Source organism: Mesocricetus auratus, unplaced genomic scaffold (genome assembly GCF_017639785.1).
Source record: "Mesocricetus auratus isolate SY011 unplaced genomic scaffold, BCM_Maur_2.0 Super-Scaffold_100009, whole genome shotgun sequence".
In the NCBI taxonomy this organism is placed as follows: Eukaryota; Metazoa; Chordata; class Mammalia; order Rodentia; family Cricetidae; genus Mesocricetus; species Mesocricetus auratus.
In genome coordinates this window covers 41,127,484-41,152,695 of record NW_024429193.1, presented here as the reverse complement: position 1 = coordinate 41,152,695, position 25,212 = coordinate 41,127,484, and the positions used below count along the sequence as shown (strand labels likewise).

At 42.8% G+C, this 25,212-nt stretch overlaps 1 protein-coding gene across 2 annotated transcripts; it reads right to left on the bottom strand.

The window, feature by feature from the left end:
• Nucleotides 1-230: 230 nt before the first annotated feature.
• Nucleotides 231-21,335, bottom strand: Rtca (RNA 3'-terminal phosphate cyclase). 2 transcript variants are annotated; one of them, XM_005077107.4, is made up of 11 exons: nt 21,098-21,335; nt 20,907-21,007; nt 19,832-19,975; nt 16,954-17,077; nt 13,737-13,795; nt 11,534-11,675; nt 9,634-9,758; nt 8,248-8,306; nt 6,032-6,126; nt 4,400-4,504; nt 231-567 (listed from the first exon to the last, which is right to left on the bottom strand). In XM_005077107.4, exons 1-11 carry the CDS (start codon nt 21,140-21,142, stop codon nt 466-468), a joined length of 1,101 nt encoding a protein of 366 aa, XP_005077164.1. In that variant the 5' UTR covers nt 21,143-21,335; the 3' UTR covers nt 231-465. The 2 variants fall into 2 exon arrangements, with proteins under 2 accessions (XP_005077164.1, XP_040607918.1); XM_040751984.1 differs by lacking the exon at nt 21,098-21,335 and having other exon boundaries at nt 19,832-19,990.
• Nucleotides 21,336-25,212: the final 3,877 nt, after the last annotated feature.

The window sequence follows — 25,212 nt, the reverse complement described above, 5'->3', positions numbered from 1 at the left end:
CGTTTTCTACTTAATATTTCAGGACCAAAGATGAGTCTAGGTAGCTCAAACTACAGAAAGTAAAGCTGCAGGTGAGGTTGTTAGTAACACAAACTACAGATCAAATCCAGGTCCCTGGTTTAGTTTAGTACAGTAACACAAACTACAGATCAAATCCAGGTCCCTGGTTTAGTTTAGTACCTTAAAAAAAGAGAGAAAAGCAGCAGCACATACTTGAGGTGTAAACAATATTTGATTTCAATACTTTAATACTGAAATTTACTGTCACGTCCATCCAGTTTCATCTTTTACTGTGTATATCTGGGGAGATATACAAGGTGAGAGGGACACGATGAAGCATTGCCAGCAACCACAAGTGCTGTCCTTCACCCCAAATGCAGTCCTGCAATGTCGTACTTCTCATTCACTCGGTCGCAGCATGTATAATCCGTTAGTGCACCATGGAGGTTTCTCTTAGCTAAACACCTAGAGATGCGGATTTGCCATTCCAATTCCTTCACACTCGATGATGTAAGTGTCTTTAGAGGCATCTTCTTCCTCTTCTGATTTCTTCACAGTAAATTTGGCCTGGAAGCAGAATATCAGTATGTAGGGACACATGAAGAAGACAGAGGGACAATTCTAAAACTCCAAGGAGACAGAGTTACTATCGAGTCCATTTGTTGAAGAAGGTACACACATAAAAATCAAGTGACTTGTGAAGAAATCCAATAGCCTATTTTGTCCTAGGACCATGGTTGCTGTTCACTGTTGTGGAGTCTGTCAGAACAGAGAAATCGAGCTCACCTCCACGCCCACTGACTAGGAACACAAGGCATGTGCAGCTCCTGAAACAACGACTGCTGTCGGTACCTTTTCTCTTCCCCTTTGTTTTTCTAAAACATGAGTCGGAATCACTTACCTGTCAGATATGACAGTATTCACTCTCATTAAATTTCTCCTGCCATTTAATTCTCTAAATACATAATTCCAGAAGCTAGTTCAGAAATGGTAGTGAGGCGGAGGGTGACTAATATCATTCACCAGTGAGCTTAAGGCTCTAGTTCTCACTTGTTTGCTAAGTCGGCTTTAGAATATGTGATATGTCACTGTGCTCTGGAGGTATCATTCTTAAGGTAAATGCAGTTCCTTTGAACCAAACTGAATTTAAGGTCAAAACAACTGAATAGGCTTGAGATTCATTATGCCTTAAGTTTTAGGAGTCTCTAAAATACAACTTGAAACCGTCATCCTGTGGTCTTACTGACAACTTTCAGCTTCCGTTTACGTAACCGTGTGCTACAGCATCTAAAAGTCACTCTGGGATGAATGAACACTGGACACGGAGCAAGGGAGCCCAACTCGCCATGTGGTTATATGTTTGTATTTTTCAAATCACAAACATGAAAATAGGAAACACAAGTAACGGGGAATCACTTCAAGTTTATGCTTAGGATACCTTCAGAGCCTAAAAGATGACCTACTTGAAGTCCCACATTTTTACAGCTAGTTGCACTTAAGCACCGAAAAATGAAGAAACTTTGGCCCAAGTCACCCAGTTAAAATACAACAAAGAGGCTAGGTGTGGTGGCACACACCCTTAAACCCAGCACTCAGGTCTCTGTGAGTTCAAGGCCAGCCTGGTCAACAACAAAGTGAGTTCTAGGACAGCCAAGGTTACACAGAGAAACCCTGTTTGAAAAACACCACACATATACAAAAAAAAAAAAAAAAAAAAAAAGCCAGATGTCAGTGGTAAAGACCTGTAAGCCCAGCATGTAGAAGGCAGAAGGCTGAGGTAGAAGAAGCTCGCATTCGAATCTTGCGTTTGAGGCCAGGTTGGGTTATAGTCAGTAAGACCCCTTTTCAAGAACTACTCCCGCCCAACTACACACACACATGCACACACACAGTTCAATAAGACACAAAAGTCATTAACCGCCCCCCCCCCCAGTTCAGGGTACTTTCTGCTCTGTACTCACTTACGTAATATGTAAGTGGTCATGAATATACAATGTACTGTAAAACTGAAGGTACAATGAATAAAACTTGATACCAACTAGCAAGGACATCAATCTAGGATGGCGATGAGTAATAACTATAAATACAGCATACGTAGAAATAAAAGTAAGTGAAGGGGGCTGAAGAGATGGCTCAGCACTTAAGAGCACTGGCTGTTCTTATAGAGGACCCAGATTCAATCCTAGCACCCACATGGAGGCTCACAATCACCTATAACTCCAGTTCCTGGGGGTCAGACACCCTTTTGTGGCTTCCCAGAAAAGCAGGTACAAATGAGGTACAGACATAAATGCAGGTAAACCATCCATAAATATAAAATAAAAATAAATATGTAATTAGAACAATAATAAGATGAAGCTCAGTGACAGAATGCTAACCCGACATGCACAAATCATTGGTTTGGATTCCTAGGACAAAAAAAACCCAAAAAAACAAAAAGCAAGAAACAAGGGAACCAAGGATATTATAAAACAGTTAATTCACTCTTGTCATCAGATACTATCTGCCTTCAGTTCTCAGCAGGCTATTTTTAAATTAATTGAAGTCTATCTATTCCTTACAACGTTAACAACTAAAACCAGAGCAGTTGTAAAGAACTGTAAAGTTGTAAAGAAAGAAAAAGCAGGGTGACAGCTTTGCTCCTCCACAACTCTGATGCTGAATTTCTACTTGGCTATGGAATTACTTTGGGTGATAGAGGGAGTGAAGACGGTGTTTGACACAGGGTCTTGTTAAATAGCACTGGTTGGCCCTGAACTCGTGATCCTCCTGCTTCTACCTACCAAGTGCTAGAATTAAAAGCATGCACCACCATGACAGGCTCATGGAGAAGGTTCTTTAGTGTGTGTGTGTGTGTGTGTGTGTATGTGTGTGTGTATGCGTGTTTGTGTGTGTGTATGTGTATGTGTGTATGTGTGTGTATGTGTGTGTATGTGTGTATGTGTATGTGTGTGTATGTGTGTATGTATATGTGTGTATGTGTGTGTGTGTGTGTGTGTGTGTGTTTCTCGTGCTCTTTGCTTCTTTTTTTATCCCTTTCTTTTTGTGCTGTTTGTTATTTTGTTCAGTTTGCTTTATTTGTATTTTTTGCTTGCTTGCTTGTTTTCTTAAGAAAGGTGTTGAATTGGAAGCATGAGAAGGTGGAGAGGATCTGGGAATAAATGAAAGAGGGGAAACCATGATCACAATTTTTTTGTTTCGTTTTGTTTTGTTTTTTTCGAATTTTTCCAGACAGGGTTTCTCTGTGGCTTTGGAGGCTGTCCTGGAACTAGCTCTTGTAGACCAGGCTGGTCTCGAACTTACAGAGATCCACCTGCCTTTGCCTCCAAAGTGCTGGGATTAAAGGTGAGTGCCACCAATGCCTGGAATGTGTAGTTCTTTTATAACCTTTTTGTTTTGTTTTGTTTTTCGAGACAGTATTTCTCTGTGTAACAACCCTAGCTGTCCTGGAACTAGCTCTGTAGATCAGGCTGGACTAAAACACACAGCCTCTGCCTCCCTGGAATTAAAGGTGTGCACCACCATGGGCCAGCTATAATCTTTTTATTGCTCTTGCTTTGAAAGAGTCTCTACCTTATAGCCTAGGCTGGCCTGAAATGTACCATGTAGACAGAGCTGACCTCTGACCCCCAAATGTTGAATTACAGGCATTCACTACCATGCCACATGTGAATTACTTTTATAATTTCAAAAAAATCAGCAACTTCATAAAATTTGAGTCATAAATTTTACAGAATTATATTACATAGTATAGCATCTGGGTGTGGTGGCTCCTGCTGTATCCCACAAGGCCCACAAGTTCTACTGGTCTACCTAGGAAGTTCAAAGCCAGCCCAAAATAGAGACCGAGACCTTGACTCAATAAAACAAAACTAAAACCATGCAAAAAAAAAAAAAAAAAAAAGAAATTCCAAAATAAGAATATGCTACAGTACTGGGAAAGGAAAAGAAGTAGTTGTTGTATGTATTCATAGTAAAAAAACCAGTGAGAAGCAATCTGAGGAGAAGAAAAAACTCAACAGTGGCTTCACTGGCCTCAGGAAATATTTTACAAATGTCCTACAAAGAATTTACATTTGTTTCACATGAAGAAAAGGTATAAACATGAGCTCACACAGTATTAAAAGCAGAATACCTTCACTGACGGCTGCAGAACCATGGAGCCTACAAAAACGCCCTCCTAGTGTGCTCAAACCCGCTGCGAACAAGAACTATAGGCCTAAAGCAATCTACTCTCTGCCTTGTTATACTCACGGCACCCACCATGGCTGCACAGAGTTCGACACAGACAGATGCTGAGGTAGCTAAGAGTCCGCCGTGCAGGGAGCCCGTGAGTGGTGCGATTACTACTGAGTTTCCTGCTTATTAACCCAGTTGGTCTTTCCAACACAATACTCACCTTTGCTAGTTGTTCAGCAAAATGTATTGCAGTCTGTGTGTGGAGGGTAACTGGTCCTGTTTTTATTCTGGAAATTCCATTGGCTAGCGCCATGAAAATAATCAGCTATTAAAAAAGAACCAAGAAGAAAAATCTCACAAATATGGTAATACTCAAAATTTCAAATTCTACGACCACCAATAAGGTAAATGTTATTAGAAATCAAAACAGCTCTTAAAAGGAATTAAAAAAGCAATTTCCTTTATGTTTCCAGAAGCTTTAGAAGGGGACAGAGAGTATGTGTTAACCAGAGTCTGTGACTTGATGAATGTTTAGCCAGACTGACTTTTAAATCTATGTTTTAGAATAAAATAGAGAGCTGGACACTGATACACTAATTAGACCACATATTTCTGCCAGCTGGCATACATGGCAAGTTTTTCTGTTCTGCTAAAATTACATTTCAAAAGGCAAATGGAGACTACAGAATTCCTGGGAATATGAACTTAGACAGGAAGGCAATAACTAAACAGAAGGAAAATTGTCCCAAGAAAACCTGAAGAACCCTTCCTCGCCTCGGTTTTCTTCGTCCTGAGGATCAACCACATGCTTCTAGGCCTGCTGGGCAAGAGCTCTTCCACCAGCAGCACACGTTTCTAACAGCAGACTGGGGACTTGAGAGGACGGTATGGTAGAGAGGAAAACACACAGGCAGCGAAGCATAGAAACACTTCTCTGCCAGGCCGGGCAGTGCACACCTGTCTGCCATCCCAGCGCTTCAGAGGCTGAGGCGGGACAGCCAGTGTGAGGTCAGAGAGACCTTGTCTCAAAAGCAGAGTGGAGGAATAAGCGTTCAAGGGTGTCCCGATGGGGGTCCATCCCTGAGAAGGCGTGACATATCCCAGCCAGCGTATTAACAGGGAAGTAACGATGAGCACTAAGAAAGGTCTGGGCAGTAGCGGATCTGGGAGTTGTCCCTACACAACTGGTACTTAAGTCATCAGACTGGAAAACGTAACCAAGGAAGGAGAGACAGGTAAGAAAGCAGGAGCCGTGGGCGCTTTAAAACTGACAAGAAGAAAACAGCAACTAACTAGCAAAGTGACCAGAAGAGGAGAGAAGAGCTTTTCTGATCCAAGCAGAGAAAGCACACCAAGAAGAAAGCAAGTGTGCTAAAGCCAGGCCAAGAAGGGCAGGGACTCAAATTCCAGAAATACAATTTTTTCTATTGTTTTGTCTTTCCAGGCAGGGTTTCTCTGTCTAACAGCCTTAGCTGTCCTGCAACTAGCTCTGTAGACCACGCTGGCCTCAAACTCACAGAGATCCATCTGCCTCTGTCTTTGCCCCTCGAGTGCTAGGATTAAAGGTTTGTACCACCACTGCCTGGCAAGAAATATAAATTCTAACAGAAAACTTTTAAGTACATATTAAAAATTCAAAGTTAGCTTGGGCTGGAAAGCAAGCTCCTGTCTCAAAAACAAAGTTCCAGTATAGACACATCTAGACTGGAAATACCTTGCACCGAGATCAAGAGAACGAGACAAATGTGTCTCGTCCACTTAATGCCACATTTAAGAAATCTGTATTCAACATAATTGTGTTCAAATCTAGCAAGAAAGATGGTTTGGATCCTGAAAGTGTCATTGTCATTACCTGGTCTTGTAGATACTCGTCCACAGTGCCACCATGCCTCAGATTTGCTAATAGCATTTCTGCAGCTTCAATTCCAACCTTGTCTGCATTCACACCTAAAACATCAGGTGCAATAATAAGAAAGTAACAACAGGTAAGTCACCAAGTTTAACTGAACTGAATAAGGTGATACACCCTTAAAATCTCAGCACTTGGGAAGCTACATGGATTGTTCCAGGTTCAAGGCCAGCCTAGGCTACAGAGTGGAATTCTATCCCAGAAAAGCAACCAGAAAGTTTATTTGATACATCACAGTTAGCACTGAGGCAACATGATTTTAGGCTCAGGACTTAACCAATGCACTTTTTAGGAAGGATCTTACATTATTTGATCTTCTGAAACTTGAGAAATGCCAATGTGTCAATGCACAAGTAGGAAAAAAATAGGTTGTTTTGTGTCTGCTTAAAAAATATTAATTATGGAGCGAGTGAGATGGTCCAATCAGTAAAGTGGTCAAGCCTAATGACCCAAGTTCAAGTCCCAAAATCCACACGGTGACAACAGACTCCTGACCTCCACGTGTGCTCTGTGGCGTGCATCTCTTAAAAATAGTACTCATGGTTGGGGTGCGCCACCTTGCACGTGTAAGGCTTACCCAGAGCTACGAAAACACAACAACACATACAAAACCACAACAAAAGCAAAAAAGCAGGGGTTGAAGACGGGCACACAGTCAAAGAGCACTGGATGCTCTTCCAGAGGGCCCAGGTTCAATTCCCAGCACCCGCATGATAGCTCATAATTGTAATTCTAGTTCCAGGGGATCCAACATTCTCTTCTGACCTCCCTGGGGTGCCAGGCACAAAAGTGCTGCATAGACATACATGTAGGCAAAGCACTCATACATACAATTTAATCTTTTAAAAATTCATTATAAGTTTATAACAGAGTTATAACCCAAAGCTATACCTCAGCTTCCAATCTAAAACTTGTGATACACAAGTTACAATTAGTTACAGAAAATTTCATCTGAATTGAATGATTTTTCAATATCATCTTAAAAAAGAACAGGTGACATTCTCAGAGCAACCATTTAAAGTTTAGTCTCTTTCACTGCTGGAACCAGAAGTTAGGGAGGCTGATACAGGAGGCGTGAGTCAGAGGTCAGCATGGGCTTCAGGGCAAGACACCATTACATACGACGACAAATCCCAAACAAAAGATCCCACATGTCTTAACTCATCTTGAGTATGTCCTTTTTCTCCTATTTCCTACTTTTCTATGCATCCTAAGTCTTTAGTACAAAGAAGAACACAAAATAAGTCTATCAGAAGTAACGAAAGTCAAACTCTACCATATTCTTTAAGAGAAATCCTTGGCTGCAGATAAAATTTCTTAGAAACTCAGTATAAGGCAATTTTGTATTTTATATCTTAACATTTACTGGGTGTACACACACACTATGAGAAAATTGTCCAGAAAAGCTGTACATGAAATCATCTTTGCAAGATCCCTCTTTAAAATGTTCACAGGAAATCCCTGAGCATGAAACAAACCAGACAAACCCAAACTTTGAGGAATTCTGTTGAGAAAAATGTCCTGAACTGCTCCAAATGTCAGTATCGTGAGAATGAATCCTGTACTAAAGAAAGACCCAGCAGGACACAGTGGCACACGCCTGCAATCCCAGCACTTGGAAAACTAGGACAGGATTGCCAGGTTGGGCTACACAGTGACTACCAGGCCAAAAAGGGCGGACCTTATCTGACAATAAAGTAGAATAAAAGAGTCAATAATCACGACAGCCCAATACTATGTGACTATGTGAACATAAGTAAATAAACCCGTCCCACACTGTTTCTAGGCAACTTAAGTTAATGTGTGGGTATGTCCATGTAACAAATTCTTCAGGTAACGCTGGCATTGTGACTGTGAGTATTGGGAAATGCAGGCTGCAGTTTCATGACTGAATGCTGGAACAGTTCAGAAATGTACATGACAGGAGCTAAATATTCACAACTGGGACACCTAGGAGAGGGTGTGTGAATGACTACACCCTCAGACTTGAGGTCAGAAATTTCCTCAAGATACAAAGTTGGGAGAAATGAAAAATCTGCTAACTTTTACGGTCGACCCTGTCTTTTAAATGTCAGTCATCGTTCTCGACAGTCTACCCTGAAGAGATACTGATGTTTTTAGTGACAGTGGGAATTACAGACCCCCTCCTTCAGGTTTACCTCTTTTGCCAAGAGATGAGCCAGCAAACAAGCAGCCAGTAGATGTCTCAGCAACAATGCTACACAGGAGGAAAAAGGTATAATTACCCACACTGTAACACTCTGGATTTCAAATAAATGCAATACAAGAGACAAGTTACGGTTAAACAAGCAAAACTGAATCTGGTCACTACACTACAATAGTGAAACTCCTCCCACTGACAATCACCCATGGGTCCTCTCGGAGCAATAGGACTCCTCTGGGAAAAGTGTCAGCAGATTCTAACCCACTCACATGTAAAGAGTGCCACCACCCTCACCACAGGGTGTTTTGTCATCAGCACTGAGTGGCTACGAACACACAGTGTTACAAAGCACTCTGTGGTCATCTTAAATAAAAAGGTCTTCTCACAGCCTTGAGCTTTACGCTAGGTTTTTATTACATAGTACTATATCAAAGAATGCAAGCACTTCCTTTAAACTTTGTAAATTTCTGAATAAAGTGGATTGAAATGTAAGTATCCACAAAATACTGTACTTCTACACTTCAAAAACATCAAATAAAGAATTTTTATAACTTAATTCCTAACTGGATTAAAAATATTTTTAAAGACATCATTACTATAACTATTTGCAAATTAATTTCATACTTAAGGTATCTTAAAAACATTTCTGTTAGCATTATTTTCAAAGATTATTTCTGATTAGCTTAAATATTTCATTTCAACAGGCTAGAGAGACAGCTCAGTAGCTAAGAAAACTGTTTTTTGCCGAGGAACCAAGTTCAGCACCCACTTAGGGCAGCTCCCAAGTGCTTAGAACTCTAGATGCTTAGAACTTAGACCTGATGCTCTCGTCTGTACTCCATAGATGCCTGCACTCACATACACATACCCACATGAAGACACACATATACGTAACTACAATAATAAATCTTAAAAATTTTTTAAGTTGACCACAACTGTCCCTCAGTGTTCATGAGGAGTTCATTCCAGGATCTGCACAAAGACACTGAAATCCAAGGAAGTCCAAGTCCTTTATTTAAATGGTATCTTACCAGTTAGCTCACGTCTCTAATGCCAGCACCTAGGAGGGGAGGCACCAGGATTGCTGACAATCCGAGGTCAGCCTGGTCTTGACAAAGAACCCAAACTACCTTTAAGCTTGCTATGCAGCCCAAGTCTAGGCTGCCCTCAAACCTGTGACTCTTGTCCCTGTCTCTTGAGTTTGGGGCCTACAGTCATGTGACACCAAGTTTCCGCCAGAATAATCACAGTAATTCACTAAACTGTTGCTTTAGGTAGAAATGTTCTTACAAATCTGCTGTAGAACCCTAAGCCGAGCAAAAGCCCTTCCACTCTTAGATGGATAATGACTTCAGGACAATGTCTAAGTCCATGCTCTCACATGATTCCACTCCCGTTGCCAAAGGCTTGGTCCCTGGACTCCTGTAGAGGCTGGATGTTGACGTACAGATCCCTGATCTCCTTTCTGATGCATCGCACGGCTGCCGCTGCCATATCTTTTGCTACCTATTTTGGCAAATCAGAAGGGGAGAACAAATTCGTCACCAGTTATCTGGACAATTTGTTTTTAAACTTTGTTAATCTTTTTTCTTTTCTTTTTAATTTTCAAGATAAGGTTTCATTGTTACATAGCCCTGGCTGCCACAATTGCTTTCAATGCTCCAAAATTATGTAACATGGTTAATTTTTCCATGCATCATTTTAAAACTTCTAGAGAGAGCCCTGACTTTCAAGAAAATTTTAAAAGAAAAAACATTCACATTAAGTTCTGGGGAACTGGCGTGATCATTCAGCAGTTAACAGAGCACTGGCTGTTCTTGCAGAGGCTCTGAGTTCAGCTCTCAGCATGGACATGGTGGCTCCCACCCATCCCTTAACTCCAGTCTCAGAGGATTCCACCTCCTCTGCTGACCTCTGCAGGCACAAGGCACAGTGTACACACATACATGAAGGCAGGACTCAGACACATAAAAATAAAATAAACTAGGGGCTGGAGCAATGGATCAGCAGTTAGAACACTGTCTCCCCTTCCAGAGGACCCACTTTTGATCCCAAGCACCCAATGGCAGCTCACCGCCATCTGTAACTACAGTCCCAAAGGGATCTGACACCTTCTTCTGGCCTCAGAAGACACTACGTATAAATGGAACAGATATGCATGAAGGCAAAATAAAATACCCACACACACAAAAAAAATAATAATAAAATAAAACAAAGTTTACAAGTTGGGCAGTGACAGCGCATGTCTTGAATCCCAGCACTTGGGAGGCTGAGGCAGGGGATCTCTGTAAGTTCCAGGCCAGCCTGGTCTACAGCGTGAGAGCCAGAACAGTCAGGGCTACACAAACCTATCTCAAAAAAAAAAAAAAAAAAAAAAAAAAAAAGAGTTTAAAAAAATAAGTTCTGCTAGGCAGGATGGGGCGCACCTTCAATGCCAGCATTTGGAAGACAAAAGGAAGTAGAGTTTGAGGCCAGCCTGGTGTACATGATGAGTTCCAAGCCAGCCAGAGTTACATGGTAAGACCTGTCTCAGACAAAATAAAAACGTTTCTTGGGTCATCTTGGTTGAGACAGCTCAGTGGGTAAAGCACCTGCTGCCATGAGTCAGAGCCCCAGGGTTCACATGGTGGGGGAGAGAGATGGTTCCTGCAGGGCTCACATGGTGGAGGAGAGAGATGGTTCCTGCAGGACTCACATGGTGGAGGAGAGAGATGGTTCCTGCAGGACTCACATGGTGGAGGGAGAGAGATAGCTCCTGCAGGTTGACCTCTTTACCTCCACAAACACACCGTGGCGAGTGCTCCCACCCTCCTCCCACATGTGCGCCATGGAACGCAGGCCAATCCCTACCCACACAAAAGAAATACACAGGATTAAAAACAAACACTCTCAGGCTGGGCATGTAGCTCAGGTGGTAGTGTTTGCCTAGCTCACATAAATCCTGGGTTTACTGGGCCTGTAATTTCAAGGCTGTCACCAGCCACAGAGCTACACGAGTCCCCATTCTGAAAATTAAACGAACAACATTTTAGAGGCGGAAACAGGAGGAGCATTGAATGTTCAAGTGCATCCGACCTACCCAGTAAGTTCCAGAAAGCCTGGGTTATTTGTGAGATCCTGTTTTAAATAACAACAAAAACCTCAAAAAGGAAGAAAAATAATCAAACAAAACCTCAAATTGGCTGAGACTCATATTTTGAAAGAAAAAAAGAATATTCACAAAAAATTCAATGTTGTAGTAATATCAAGGTGTTCAGACACAGAGCATTAAGTCAACTTACTTTTAAAGGCAAAACTCCAGCAACAAAAGCTCTCCCATAAATCTTGGTCACAGAGCCACGATCAGTCAGATTTATTGGGTCCAACCGTTTAACTGGTGACGTTCGAACAATCACTTCACCACCCCCTTTTGGGTAATAGCCCCTAGGAAAAGTAGAACAAATACCTACTTCGTAACTGAGTACATGAAAAAGTTAAGCTTGACAATACATTAAAGTAACAGGAATGATACCAAAAGGTATATAAATTGTAGAAATTCATGAAAAGGTCTAAATAATATTTGCAGTCTCTGGATGTCCCCTGTGCTCTTAAGATATACGTGACTGCCGGGCGGTGGTGGCGCACGCCTTTAATCCCAGCACTCGGGAGGCAGAGGCAGGCGGATCTCTGTGAGTTCGAGGCCGGGCTGGACCGATAGCCTCCGAAACAATACAGAGAAACCCTGTCTTGTACAACCAAAAAAAAAAAAAAAGAAAAATAAAGAAAAGATATACGTGACTAGTGTATAGTTCCGAGGAAGAATGCATACTTAGTATGTGAACAGGAGGCCCTGGGTTCAACCCACAGAGCTCAAAGAAATCATTGTCCCAGCTACGTGAGACTATTTCAGGGGCTTAAAGGGTACAGCACAGTGATAACTATTTAAGATAGCATAGAACATTTTCCTCAATATAAGCAACTTCTACTCGGAGAGCTGTTTGAGAGCATAAGCTCTGCAACATTGACTCTGTTAGTTTCTATCTTCCAGGCCTAAAACAACAGCAGGCATATGAGAAGCACTCAGACTAACACCTGATGAATAATATTGAAGTCGCTGAACACTAATAAACTTTTTTTTTAATATTTTATTTATTTATGTATTGTGTATACAGTCTTCTGCCTGCATGCCAGCAGAGGGCACCAGATCTCATTCAAGGTGGTTATGAGCCACCAAGTGGTTGCTGGGAATTGAACTCAGGACCTCTGGAAGAACAGTCAGTGCTCTTAACCGCTGAGCCATCTCTCCAGCCCCCACTAATAAACTTTTAGCTCAGCTCTACTCATTGATTGCAGATGCTGAGAAGCACCTTCCATCCTTAAGAATCTCCATTTGGTAAGGAGATGACGTGGTTTACAATCTACTAAGATTGTAAGTATGGCTGCAAGGACGTACCAACAGATGAGTAAGCATGGGTGCATCTATCAACAGTCCAAATAGGAATTATTATTTCTAACTAGTTACTTATTTATTGTAGTTTTTCTGAGTCAGAGTTTCTCTGTGTAACAGCCCCCTAGCTGTCCTGAAACTCGCTCTGTAGACCAGGCCAGCCTCAAACTCACAGAGATCCATCTGCCTCTAAGTACTGGAGTTAAAAGCTTGCACCACCACCTCCTGGCCAAATAGAAATTATTACTTCCTATTTTCAAATATGGTTTTAAGTGAGCAGGTGATAGATAACGTGGGGCAAAGCAGTTTAAGAAGCAGGCAACCACCAAGTCAGGCTGTGACAACTTAAAAGCGGGAGGGAAGATGAAACTTGAGAGAAAACTGGGGCGAGACCATCAGCATTAAGCTCCAGGCTGAACACCTTACTCTTGTTACTGAACAGCAGAGGACAGCCGTGCAGAGACATCCCTAAAGGCTGGGCTTTCTCAGGAACTCAGTTCCGACTACGCTGTGGAGCAGTCTCTTATGACCCCAGAGTGTCTGGTGCAGTTGTCCACACAGCGACCTCTTTGCCTGTTCAGAGGCATGGATAATACAGGCACAGATAACACGGGATTGGATAACACAGGAGTGGATAATACAGGAGAGGATAACATTAGTTATAAAAATATCCATGTAGAAATTCCCATGAAAATATTTCTCTCCAGGCTGGTAAGGTCCCATAGCTTTACATGTTATCTCTAATCCACAAAGCAGAATTACTTTCTGTAAGAAACTTATCAAGAAGCCAGAGGTGGTGGTGCACACCTTTAATCCAGGAGGCAGAGGCAAGAGGATCTTTGTGAGTTTGATGCCAGCCTGGTCTACAGAGTGAGTTCCAGGACAGTTATATAGAGAAACCTTATCCTGAAAAACTGAAGAAGGAAAAAAAAAAAAAAAGGTTAAGGGCTAGGGATGTAACTCATAGACCGGGCACTGGCCTGGCAGGCACAAGCCCCTGGGTTGGGTCCCCAGCATTGCCATCAGAAGGGTGGGGCACTAAGAAGTGCATAACTTACCTCATTTTAATGTCACAATCAAATTTGAATCCGAATTTCTCAACGATTGGCTTGAAAACCTGAAAAAGTCAAGTTGTTACTTTAGCCACTACTATGAAGACTCACCAAGTTCAATTGTTTTTCTCATTATTCTCCCTCCCACATCTTTTCCTGCACCCCTCCCCCAGCCCACTCCCAATCCACTCCTCACAGGTATGGGCTCTCACGGGGAGTCAACAAAATCTGGCATAACAGGTTGGGGTAGGGCCAAGACCCTCTCCCACCAAGTTCAATTATTAGATGGTGCCACAGATACACAGGGACAACAAATACTGAGACAAATTCTATTGCTCAAAGGAAAAATCTGTTACACAGCTATGCGTTTAACATTTAGTTAAACAGGACTGTGCAAGTCTAATAATCCCAGACGGTATCAAAGTGTGCACTAAAAATACAAGAGGGCGCTCGCTGGTGATCAGTTTTCCATTATGCATTGTTTCTCAATACTACTGAAGTCTTATTAGACAGACACTTCACCCTCGCCTTATCTCATTTCATATTAGAAACATTTTTTCATGACATCCTAAATTCTTCCCAAGAAATATTTAAATAGCATGACACCTGAGCAGAATTTATTGAACACTCCTCTAAGGCAGTGGTTCTCAACCGTCCTAATACTGTGATCCTTTAATACAGTTTATGCTTAGGTGGCGACCCCTAACCATAAAATTACTTCATTGCTACTTCATAGCTATAATTTTGCTGCTGTTATGAATCATAATGTAACTAACTGATATGCAGAATATCTGACATTCGACCCCATAAGGGGCTGTGACCCACAGGTTGAGAATCGGTGCTCTAAAGTGTAGTGCCTAGTATGCCATACAATGATATCACAGTGCATACAAGGCTATGCTCAAGGATCTTTAACCCTGACCCTTCACAGTAACTTATACTGGGTAGTTTCCTCTATGTGAATTACTACGTAAAGGAAAAGACTTTCATGACACATCTCAGTGCATACAAGGCTATGCTCAAGGATCTTTAACCCTAGCCCTTCACAGTAACTTATACTGGGTAGTTTCCTCTATGTGAATTACTACGTAAAGGAAAAGACTTTCATGACACATCTCAGCACACTGAAGGCATAGATGATGACATCCATCAGACTGGCAGTACTTCAGGAGACGGTAATTAAGCCTGGAGCCCAGGAAAACACATGCCATCCTCTCGAAAGTCTGGGTCCTTTCTCTAGGCTATCTCCATGTGTGTAGGAGGTATAGGGAGCACTAAAGTTCTGTATTGTTTCTTCCAAAGACAGGAGTGGTGATAGAGCCCAGGGCAGAGCACTTGCCTAACATGTATAAAGCCCTGGGTTTCTTCCCAAAACATTTCAAAATCTCAAGTGGGGGGGACGGACGGACTTAAGCACAGAGGCCATCTACTGCTGGGTAGGATGCCAGAGAAGTAGCTGTCATGGGGTCACAAAAATGACAGGGCTGAAAAATATTTTGGCAGTGTCTGTACATCTTAGTAGTGAAGTTGTTCCAAACTGCCATTCAAGTGGCCTTCAACTCATGAGCAGATGAGCAAACTGGTGCATTCACAGAAGTAAAGCCACTTGGCCTTTACTGCAGTAACACCGAGTCTAAAATTTATTACGTAAGTAAAAAAAAACTAGATCCAGGAGCTGGCACGGGAGTTCGGTTGGTAGAGCACTTGGCTAGCACGCGCACTTGGCTGGCATGCAGGCTGGAGTAGCTTGCACCAATTATGTTACATTATGATTCATAACATTTTCCGGCCTAAACTGGCCACGGTGGTGCACACTTGCAACTCTAACTCTGTAGGTGGAAGCAGGAGCATCGGAAGTGAAGGTCACCCTCCCTACACAACAACTCAAGGCCAGCCTGGGAGACACTGACCCTGCTTGAGAAGAGGAAGAGAAGACCTAATTCTACGGTTATATAGAGAGCATTACTACTTTAAATGACATTGTGAAAAAGGCAAAACTAAGAGAAAATAGAATAGTGGTTGCCAGAGTTGGGACAGGACTAGCTACAAAGGTATGTAATTTGTTAAAAATAAAACTATTCCACATTTTAGGTATGGAAATTGGTTCACAGGTATCTATATGTACAAAATTCCTAAAACTACATTCAAAGGGATAAATTTAATTGTAAAAAATTATTGTGGTGATATTTTGTTTATGATCTAATAAAGCTTGCCTGAAGATCAGAATGCAAAGCTAGTCACAGTCATAGAGGCCAGGCAGTGGTGACACACACCTTTAATCCCAGCAGCCACACTAGTTAGCCATAGAAACTGGGTAGTGGTGGTACACACCTTTAATCCCAGCACTAGATGGTAATGTAAGACAGGAGCTCAGGGTATTCCATCTGCAGTCACTCTGAGGACAGGATCACCCCAGCCTTATTAGAGGTAAGAACTCTCTAGTGGTTGGCTGCTTTGTTTTTCTGATATTCAGACTGAACCCCAGTATGTGTCTCTCCATTTTTACTATTCATGATACAAATTATGCCACAATAAACCTAGAGAAAAAAAAAAACACACTGGTACAGAATGAATGTCCTTACCTGAAAATCTCAGACCCACAAGTGCTCTGAGCTTCTGATTTTCTCAGATTTTGTAGTATTTGCACACACACAGCGATGGGATTTGAACATGAAATTCACCTATGTTTCATACTCATTATATACAGAGCCCGAGTCAATGAATGCCACCTGCACCTGGGTTGTGCTCACTGCTCATCTCATGAAGTCAGGTGGAAAATGCTCCACTTGTGTTCCTCGAAGGAAGGGTGTATGCGCCCCTGCACTGGTGTGGTGGTCAGCTCTGGCCTTCTGCTGCGTGTTCTGGGGCTGAACTAGGCGTGCATAGCAAGTGCTTTTACCCACTGAGCATCTCACTGGCTGAAATTCTGGCACACTTAATATTTCAGTGGTACATTCAACCTGTACCATTTTTTTCCCTATAAGCACATCAATACGAAATAAAAATAGGTGATTTATATCACAACTGATGTAATTTATATAATTATACTTTCAGGTCCTTAAAAACTTCAGTCTGAACACTATCCTAATTTATAACGCAAACCCTAAAGTAAACCTTACTCTGTTCCCTCTCCTGAGCTAGGACTAGAAAGCATGCCTCAACAGGAATGTCCACGAAAATATTCCAGCCATATTTAAAGAGAGAGCAAGAGGTCACCCCTTACCATCATGGTGTAATCTATCTGCGGTGCCATCTCAGCGTTAGTTCCGCCTTTCAAGCGAAGCTCCGATGGAGAAGCAGCAAACAGAACACAGGGCATTGAAACCTGCATCAAGAGGCACACACTCCTAAGGGAAAGGCAGAACACACATAACTGTACTGTCTTCTGAGGCTCAGAACAGCTGTATTCGCTACTGCATGCCACTGTGGCTTATAGCCCCGACAGTGTCTGAAGGGTCAAACCCTGAATCTTACGGAAAAAGTAGAAAGATGAAAAGCAAACTGAGTTAAGATAATAAATAAATAGGAAAAGCTTCAGTCTCTCGTGTGTAAGGCCTTGGTTGAGTACCCGGCACCACCAAAACATATTAAATTAAAAATAAGAATGTAGCTAGGCGTTGGTGGTGCACACCTTTAATCCCAGTACTTGGGAGGCAGAGGCAGGAAGATCTCTGTAAGTTCGAGGCCAGCCTGGTCTACATAGCTAATGCCAGGGCTACATAGAACAAGTATTGCCCTTCTTCAAAATGAAAATGATCACATTCCTAAGTAAGTTGCAGTTTTAAACTGTAATAGCAACTGTAATCAAAAGACATTCTTTAACATTATACAACAAAGATTATACAACAAGTACACTAAACTTCAAAGTCTCTATTTCTGGGCCCTGACTACTTCTCAAAAAGACTCTGTTGTCTGTCTGTCCCCAGTGTTAATAACACTTCTAGTTAATCTTATACTCTAAGGGACATTTTAAAGCCTCTATTACTGAGAAGCAGTTTCATCAATTCTCTAAATATTCATTGGCTGAGTAGTACAAGTAGTATTGGAAAAGAAAACACAGGCAATGCAATATATTCTCCTAAGAAGTGGAGTCTAGGAGCAAACAGAAAAGAGATGTTCAGCTTACTTACAAGCCATTATTCAGTCTCTTCTAAGCAATCCAACATTTAAAGTGCTTACATTCTCCTAGATAAAATTAGATTCTGAAAGCAGTAATGAAAACCTCACTTTTAGAAGAGTAAGGAACCACAAAACAAGACATAGGACAAAACTCACAGTATTGCAATCACAACCAGAGGTAAAATTCACTAAGTATGATAAAAAGGAAAGTGGGCTTTCCCGCTGGGACTCTTCAACTATTCATCTCCTATGTGGAGCTGGACTATCAACTTCAAACTTAGTTCTCTCACTTGCTAATATATTAGGAGGCAAGGGATGGAGAAATGCCTTAGCCAGGAAAGGCACGTGCCACAAGCCTTGAACCTGAGTTCAATTCCTGTGACCAAGACGGTAGGAAGACAGAAATGATTCCCATGGGTCCTCTGACCCCCACACACTCCGCAGTGTTCATGCACACGCACACACACACACAAATAAACGAAATTTTTAAAAAGTAGGAGGCAAGAGGCTTACATTCTAATGCTAGTCCTTACCCTAACTCAAAGACTTCGGGCAAATCACTTAACACCAGTGTGGTTTGACTCCCTAATTCACAACATGGAAGTGATGTGTGATATTTTGTTATCACACAATATGGAAGGTTTGGAATAAATGCTTTCTCTTACAGCTTCAAATTCTACAATGGATTTAGTTAATTTTTAGGATAACTATGACTTTTTCCTTCTTGTTTGTACAAATAACAGGCTAATGGTAAAATACCTGAAAATTCTTTCCTTACCTTAGGAAAAGTTCTCTCTTGACAGATCTCATCTTAGGCCCAATCCCAGGCCCCTCTGCACAGAAGTCTACTTATACCATAGCTCAGATCTCACTTGTTACTAAACATCTTCCTAAAATAATCATAATTCATTTGAAAAGCTACTTGTGAACTGACAAAAGGTTTATAATTATCGTGTCTTGCTCCGTCAAATTCTTAATAACAGAACATAATGGTTAAAAGAAAAGGCTACTTAAAAAGGCTGTCAGGGCTGGGGTTGAACTTCAGTGGCGAAGAACATGCCCAGCAGGCTTGAGGCAATGGGTTAGCGCTCCAGTACCAAGGGCAAAGGGTGGATGCAATCAGCCAAATAGCTCACAGAAGCAATCCAAACACTGGTTCCTCTCCACATTCTGCTATGGTCATTCTGCTGTTATTGTGGGATGACATGAAATACTTAGAAATTTGTTAAGATAACCGTTTCTCAAAAGGCTGGGGTTTTGTTAGTCTTCTTTTGTTTGCTTTCTGGTAGTGGGAATTGAACCCAAGTACTTTTACATGCTGATCAAGTACTCCAGCACTGAGCCATGTCCCCAGCTCCATCCCAAGGGGAATAGGAGTAATCAGGATATCTAAAATTTTTAGACTTGAGCATTTTGCCCCTCTGGCAGTGCTAGAGATTGAACCCAGGATCTTGGACATGCAAGGCAAGTCTCCAAAACTTCCTAGAGCCAAACAGATGTTTATTAAGACAAGAAGGGGAAACCACGTACAGTGACACCAGCCTATAAGCTCAGCACCTGGGATATCGGAATAGGAGAATCATGAATTCAGCATCAGAGTGGATGATATAGGAGACTTTGTCTCAAAAAAAAAATCTGAAAATAGTAATAGCTACAACTACCGGGTACGGTGACACATGCCTTTAATCCCAATATCAGGGCGTAGAGGCAGGTAGACTTCTGAGTTTGAGGCCAATCTGATCTGCAGATTGAGTTGCAGGACAGCTAGGGCCACACAGAGAAACTCTGTCTCAATAAATAAATGCTACAGCTCAACAGGTAGGCACTCGAAGTTTCACATCCACTGTCTTGAACCTTGAAAGGTCTATTATTTACATTTTAAAGTGGGAGAAAACTGAATCTCGAAAGGGTTAAAGAGCATCCCCAGGAAGCAACAGGACCTACATCTGAGAGGCCTGGATGGAGTATTAAGTGAGACATACCCCGCTGTCTTCGTATCTGCCGTGTGGATTCCGCCTCTGATCTTCTCTGGTGTGAAGGTTATCTCTGTTGAGCCGATTTCTGCCCCGTCCAGGTGCCCATCACACAAATCACGAACCATTTCCAGTCCAGATAAATGCTGAGGCCTTCAGGTCATAATACTGCATCAAGATGTGTGTGATCAGACTGCCCATACCCCACTCTATGACATAGCTACAAAAGCAACGGCCAGAAAGCAAGTGTGGTATTTTCAGTGGCAGAGCTTCAGTTGGAGTTTTTAATGCACTTGGACTCACCGTTTATGGGCAACTTCTTAAAGGTTCCAAGACTGGCTATTTAGGCTACAAACACACACCGATGAACTGTTACAAACCCCAAGCATGCAAAAAGGGAAAAATAAAACTACCTAACCCTAACCCTTGCTTGCATTCCACTGAATAATCAACTCATGACACCTGTATGGCCTGAATCTTGTATTATTCCCTAAATTTCTATGTTGAGGCCACAATCCACAAAAATGTGATCGTTTAAATAAGATCCTTTAAAGATATTTAGTTTAAAGGGAGGTTGTGAGGGTGTGTGCTAACAATTTGACTGATTGATTGACTGACTGACTGACTGACTGACTGACTGACTGACTGACTGACTGACTGATTGAGGGCATAGTGCGTACAGTGCTTGCATAGCATGGAGGAGGCCTTAGGTTTTTGTTCCCAGAACTGGGCATGGTGGCACACTGTTCTAATTCTAACATTTGAGAGATGGAGGCAGGATAATCAAAAGTTCAAGGTGCCATGCAGGGAATTCGGGATTACCCTGAGCTAGATGAGATCTTGCAGTAAGACTAAGAATGAGAATGAGATCCTACAAGGAAAACACCAGTGGACAAACTACCCGGTTTCAATGCGTCCCAAAGACAACCCGCAGCCTATCTTAGGGACAGGAAAAGAGGGCGAGGGCTGCACTCTGGACACTGCCCGGGGCATCCTCCGGCCCACACCGCGGGCTCCGATCCCGGGTCTCCCAGCCCGCCGACTCAGACTCTGTCAGGCCCGACTCCCCGCCCGCCCTCGGTACCTGAGGCCCGGCGTGCTGCGGCCAGCGCGGATCTTCTGCACGCGCAAGGGGAGGCCCAGGAGGCAACTCAGGGCGGTGGAGACTCGGAGGATCTGGCCGCCCTGCAGAGCACCGGGGAGAAGAAACGAGAGTCGGTGAATGGATGCCCCACCGCCACGCCTCGCCCCGGCCCCACGCAGCCCCGCACTCACCCCTTCCATGATGCTGCCGTCCACCTCCACCCGCTGCCCCTCCATCGCTGGCACGCGTGAGCCCGGCCCGCAGCGACCACGCCCCGACTGCCACCGGGAAAGGACGAGGAGCCGGTAAGCCCGCAGCCGGGACACTGCGCTTCCGGGCCGAGCTTGCCGGAAAAAGAAAGAATCAGTGCCTCCGGGAAAACCCTCCCTGCGGGAGCGAATCTCTCCGTGGACCGGGCACGCAGTCTGTACGCATGCGCGCTGCCCGGCGCTCAAAGAGGCTGCGCAGGGAGTAGTCGGTCTGTGTCCCCAAAGTCGCAGGGAGCTGGACTGACCGCAAGGGGGTGACACAGCCGAAGCTTCAGGTTCCAGAAGACCTTTCCCCAACAGGTACATTCTTCAGTTGTCCCTCAGGCCGGTGTTAATCTCTTTCCACAGTGGGTGTAGCTCTTCCTCCCAGCATCCTCGAGTACCTGAAAGACAGGGAAATGAATCTGAATTGTGTGATGAAAACATCACTATCTTCTAATCTCAGTATTGTGCTAACTAGATATTCTGGAAATGGATAGATTACTTCTAACCAATCTAGAACAGGCTCCAAGATACTAATCAGGGAAGTACTCATAGTTGAGATTTGGAATATTAGCTATGGTTACTTTACTTGTTAACGTCAGAGCCTGGGCTCTGGCAGCCCTAACAAAGTAGGTTCAGCCATCCCTTCTCATGGCTAATCAAATAATAATAATAATAATAATAATAATAATAATAATGAAAAGCAGAAACGGAAATTTGTGAAATATGGTCCGATTGGGAAGAGAAAAAGTAGACCAAGTCTATCTTCAGGGTCCTGATGTAAAGTTTAGGTTTAAGTAGGGGGCAACAGGCCGGGCTGGACTGACAGCCTCCAAAACAATACAGAGAAACCCTGTCTCGTAAAACCAAAAAAAAAAAAAAAAAAAAAAAAGTAGGGGGGGTCCGGGCCAAAACCGGTCCATCATTGACTCAGTCTCTCCTGCAAGGTGGACTTGCAGTTTTCAGAAATGTTTTCCCTCTGGTTGGCATGAGGACCCCAGATTTTCCCTTGTCCCAGTGTGAGACTCTTAAGAAAAACTTCATTGTCTCATAGTCTGCTAACCAAAGGGAAAGGCACAAGTCCTTTATCAGTATGAAGAAGATGACTTAGAGGCCTAAGAGCCTAAAGGAAGAAATACCAGTGATGTAATTTTACAGGCAAGAAATAATGAGAAGTTGAAGCAAGGCTGTAGCTTTGGGAACAGAATGTAAACGTTGTACTTTTTTAAAAATTAGTTTTTTATGTGTATCGATATATTGCCTACACATGCATCTGCACACCACATGTATGCCTGGTGCCCACGGAGGCCCGAAGAAGGCATAGAATTCCCTGGGGCTGGAGTCACAAAGGATGGTGACCCACAAAGTGGGTGCTGAAGATCTGACCTGGGTCCTTCAGAAAAGCAGCCTCTCTCCAGCCCTCTGCGGTACCTTGATTATCTTACATGTTAGGTTCCTCTGAAGAAAGCTTATCCTTTTAATTTATTTGTTTACCACAGTGCTGGGGATTGGTGTTGAGGTTTCCTGCACACCAAACAAGCACTCTACCCTCTCGAGAGCCGTGTCTCCACCGCAGCTTGTGCTTTCTAACTTCTAACTCTGCCCATGAATCCTTAGCTCTGATCTGTTTGCACCATTATAGCTTCTCTTGGTGGTAGGACAAAGTGGATAAAAGTATGGTGTAGAAACCAGCCAAGAAACTATAGATAACATTGTAACCGACCTTGATCAGAAGGTAAGGAGGTGGCCTGTGACACTGGACGTAGCTTGAGCATTGGAGAACCCAAAGCCCACCCCCACAGTGACATACTTCCTCCAACAAGGCCATACCTACTAATAGTGCCACTCTCTCTGGGGGCCATTTTCTTCCAAACCGCCACAAAGGGGGTCATTGTATTTTCTTATTCCTTAACTCACCCCAATGTGGCTACATTGCATAAATACCCCCCATCTCTCTCTATCTATCTCTTCTCCTTTTCTCTTCTCCCTACCCCTTCCTCTCTTAGTCTCTTAAAATGGCTTGCTGAAGATGAGTGGCTGAGCCTGGCTTGTTAGGGCTTCCAGGGCATAAGCTCTGACCCTAATAACTCTTACAATAAAAGCAAGTCTATATAGTCCTATGCTAATGACCACAATAAAAGCTGTGGGGTTGGTGTTCCTATCTTTGACCAATAAGGGATCCAGGTCCAGCTCTACATATGCCTTCTAAATGAATTTCCAAAGAACAGATCCCCAATCAGGCTTGGTAGTGCATGCTTTTAATAACAGCACTGTACAGAGCCAGAGGAATCTCTGAATTTGAGGGCAGCCTGGTCTACAGAGCAAGTTCCATGACAGCCAGAGCTGTTATATAGAGAAACCTTGTCTCAAAAACCCAAAAAAACAAAACAAAAAAACCGTGTGCACTTCAAAAACAAAGATTATCTCAGAAAGCAAGTCTGAGACACATAAAATGGCATAGGATAACAAAGCAATGTAAGGCCGGGCGTTGGTGGCGCACGCCTTTAATCCCAGCACTCGGGACGCAGAGGCAGGCGGATCTCTGTGAGTTCGAGGCCAGCCTGGTCTACAGAGCGAGTTCCAGGACAGCCTCCAAAGCCACAGAGAAACCCTGTCTCGAAAAACCAAACCAAAACAAAACAAAACAAACAAAGCAATGTAAGTCAAGATGTGAAAGCCAAATGTTAAAGAGTCCTCAGATCTCACATCCCTATTTGGAGTTAAAGCATAAGTTCAGGCAAATTGACACAGTAGCTGGGTGTGGTGATGCACCCTTTAATCCCAGCACTCAGGAGGCAGAAACAGGTGGATCTCTGAGCTCAAGGCCAGTCTGGTCTACAAAGTGAGTTCTAGAACAGCCAAGGCTACACAGCAAAACTCTTTCTTGAAAAAAACAAATAAAAGAAAGAAAAGCTGCCGATACAAAATGCAGTTCTTACTCAAAAGAACGTAAGAAGCTGCTGAAAAGTATCATGCTGATCCTGAATCCCTGACTTTCCAAGGATCACGCCTGGGTGGGTCATTGGCCACCTACACAAGAAAAGATAGTAGCTGCCTCAGTGTTAGTCTCGGAACAAATGGGAAAAGGGTATATAGAAGAATCTAACAATCCATGAAATTCTCCTACTTTTGTGATTAAGAAAAGGTAAGGAAAATGGTTTTCTATTGGCTTAAACACAAGTCTGAGCAGTCTCTTGGTAATACCCCACAACATTCTCTCAAATAAACCAGTAAGATTTTCCAATGCTGAGGAAATATTGCCCCTGCTTCCTCCCATTGTATTCTCTCTAATCCCTTAGATATTGGTACAAATTTTTAAGAAGCAAGAACATTGAATGTCACTGGACATTTATACAACTGTATTCATGTATATATACATCACCTATTAAAGAAAACTCTAGTTCTCTCTTATTCTCTCTCCCTCTTGGTTTTGTTTTATTTTTGGTTGTGAGCCTAACCTTTAACGGCTGAGCCATCTCTCCAGCCCCTTGGTTTTGTTTTTAAAGCATGAATCTCACCATGTGGTTCAGACTGACTGGCCTTTGATTCATAGTACCGTATCTCTTTCTACCCCCCCCCCCATGCACCTTCACAGTGTTGGGTTTCTGATGGTCCCTTTACTGTCCCACCTGGGCTCAATTTGACATTTCCCCAAGAGGCAAAGCAATTCAGGGTTTTAAGTTTTTGACTCATTTCTTATGCTAGGCTGCTGCATCTGACCACATTCTGTAAGACTGAAAGACAATGTGATGGCATGTATATTTTAGATGTGAAAAGCCAGTTTGGGCATCCTAAAGGACACTACACAGGAAGAAGAAATGCTAATCATGGACAAGTGTTCCAGTATGGACTTATGAAAAAGTCGTGGTTCAGAACCTTGTTACAAAATATAAAAACGTTCTATTTTTCTGCCTTCAGTGTAGTTAACAGCACAACACCAGTAAGGACACTTTGCTACTGATCCCTCAGGTCTTCAGTGTGTGCCCTTAATTTTTAAAAAAGAATGATGATGTATGTATGTGCGAACCTAAGTGTGTGTATGTCGAGCGCATGCA

What these genes read in the sequence shown, in the direction of transcription:
- Rtca (XM_005077107.4), bottom strand. Translation starts at nt 21,142, where the DNA reads ATGGAGGGGCAGCGGGTGGAGGTGGACGGCAGCATCATGGAAGGG. An exon ending in AGATAGATTACACCATGATG is followed by an intron (nt 13,796 to 16,953) that starts GTAAGGGGTGAC and finishes TGACTTTTTCAG; the next exon opens with GTTTTCAAGCCAATCGTTGA. An exon ending in GGCAACGGGAGTGGAATCAT is followed by an intron (nt 8,307 to 9,633) that starts GTGAGAGCATGG and finishes CCTCCTGTGTAG; the next exon opens with CATTGTTGCTGAGACATCTA.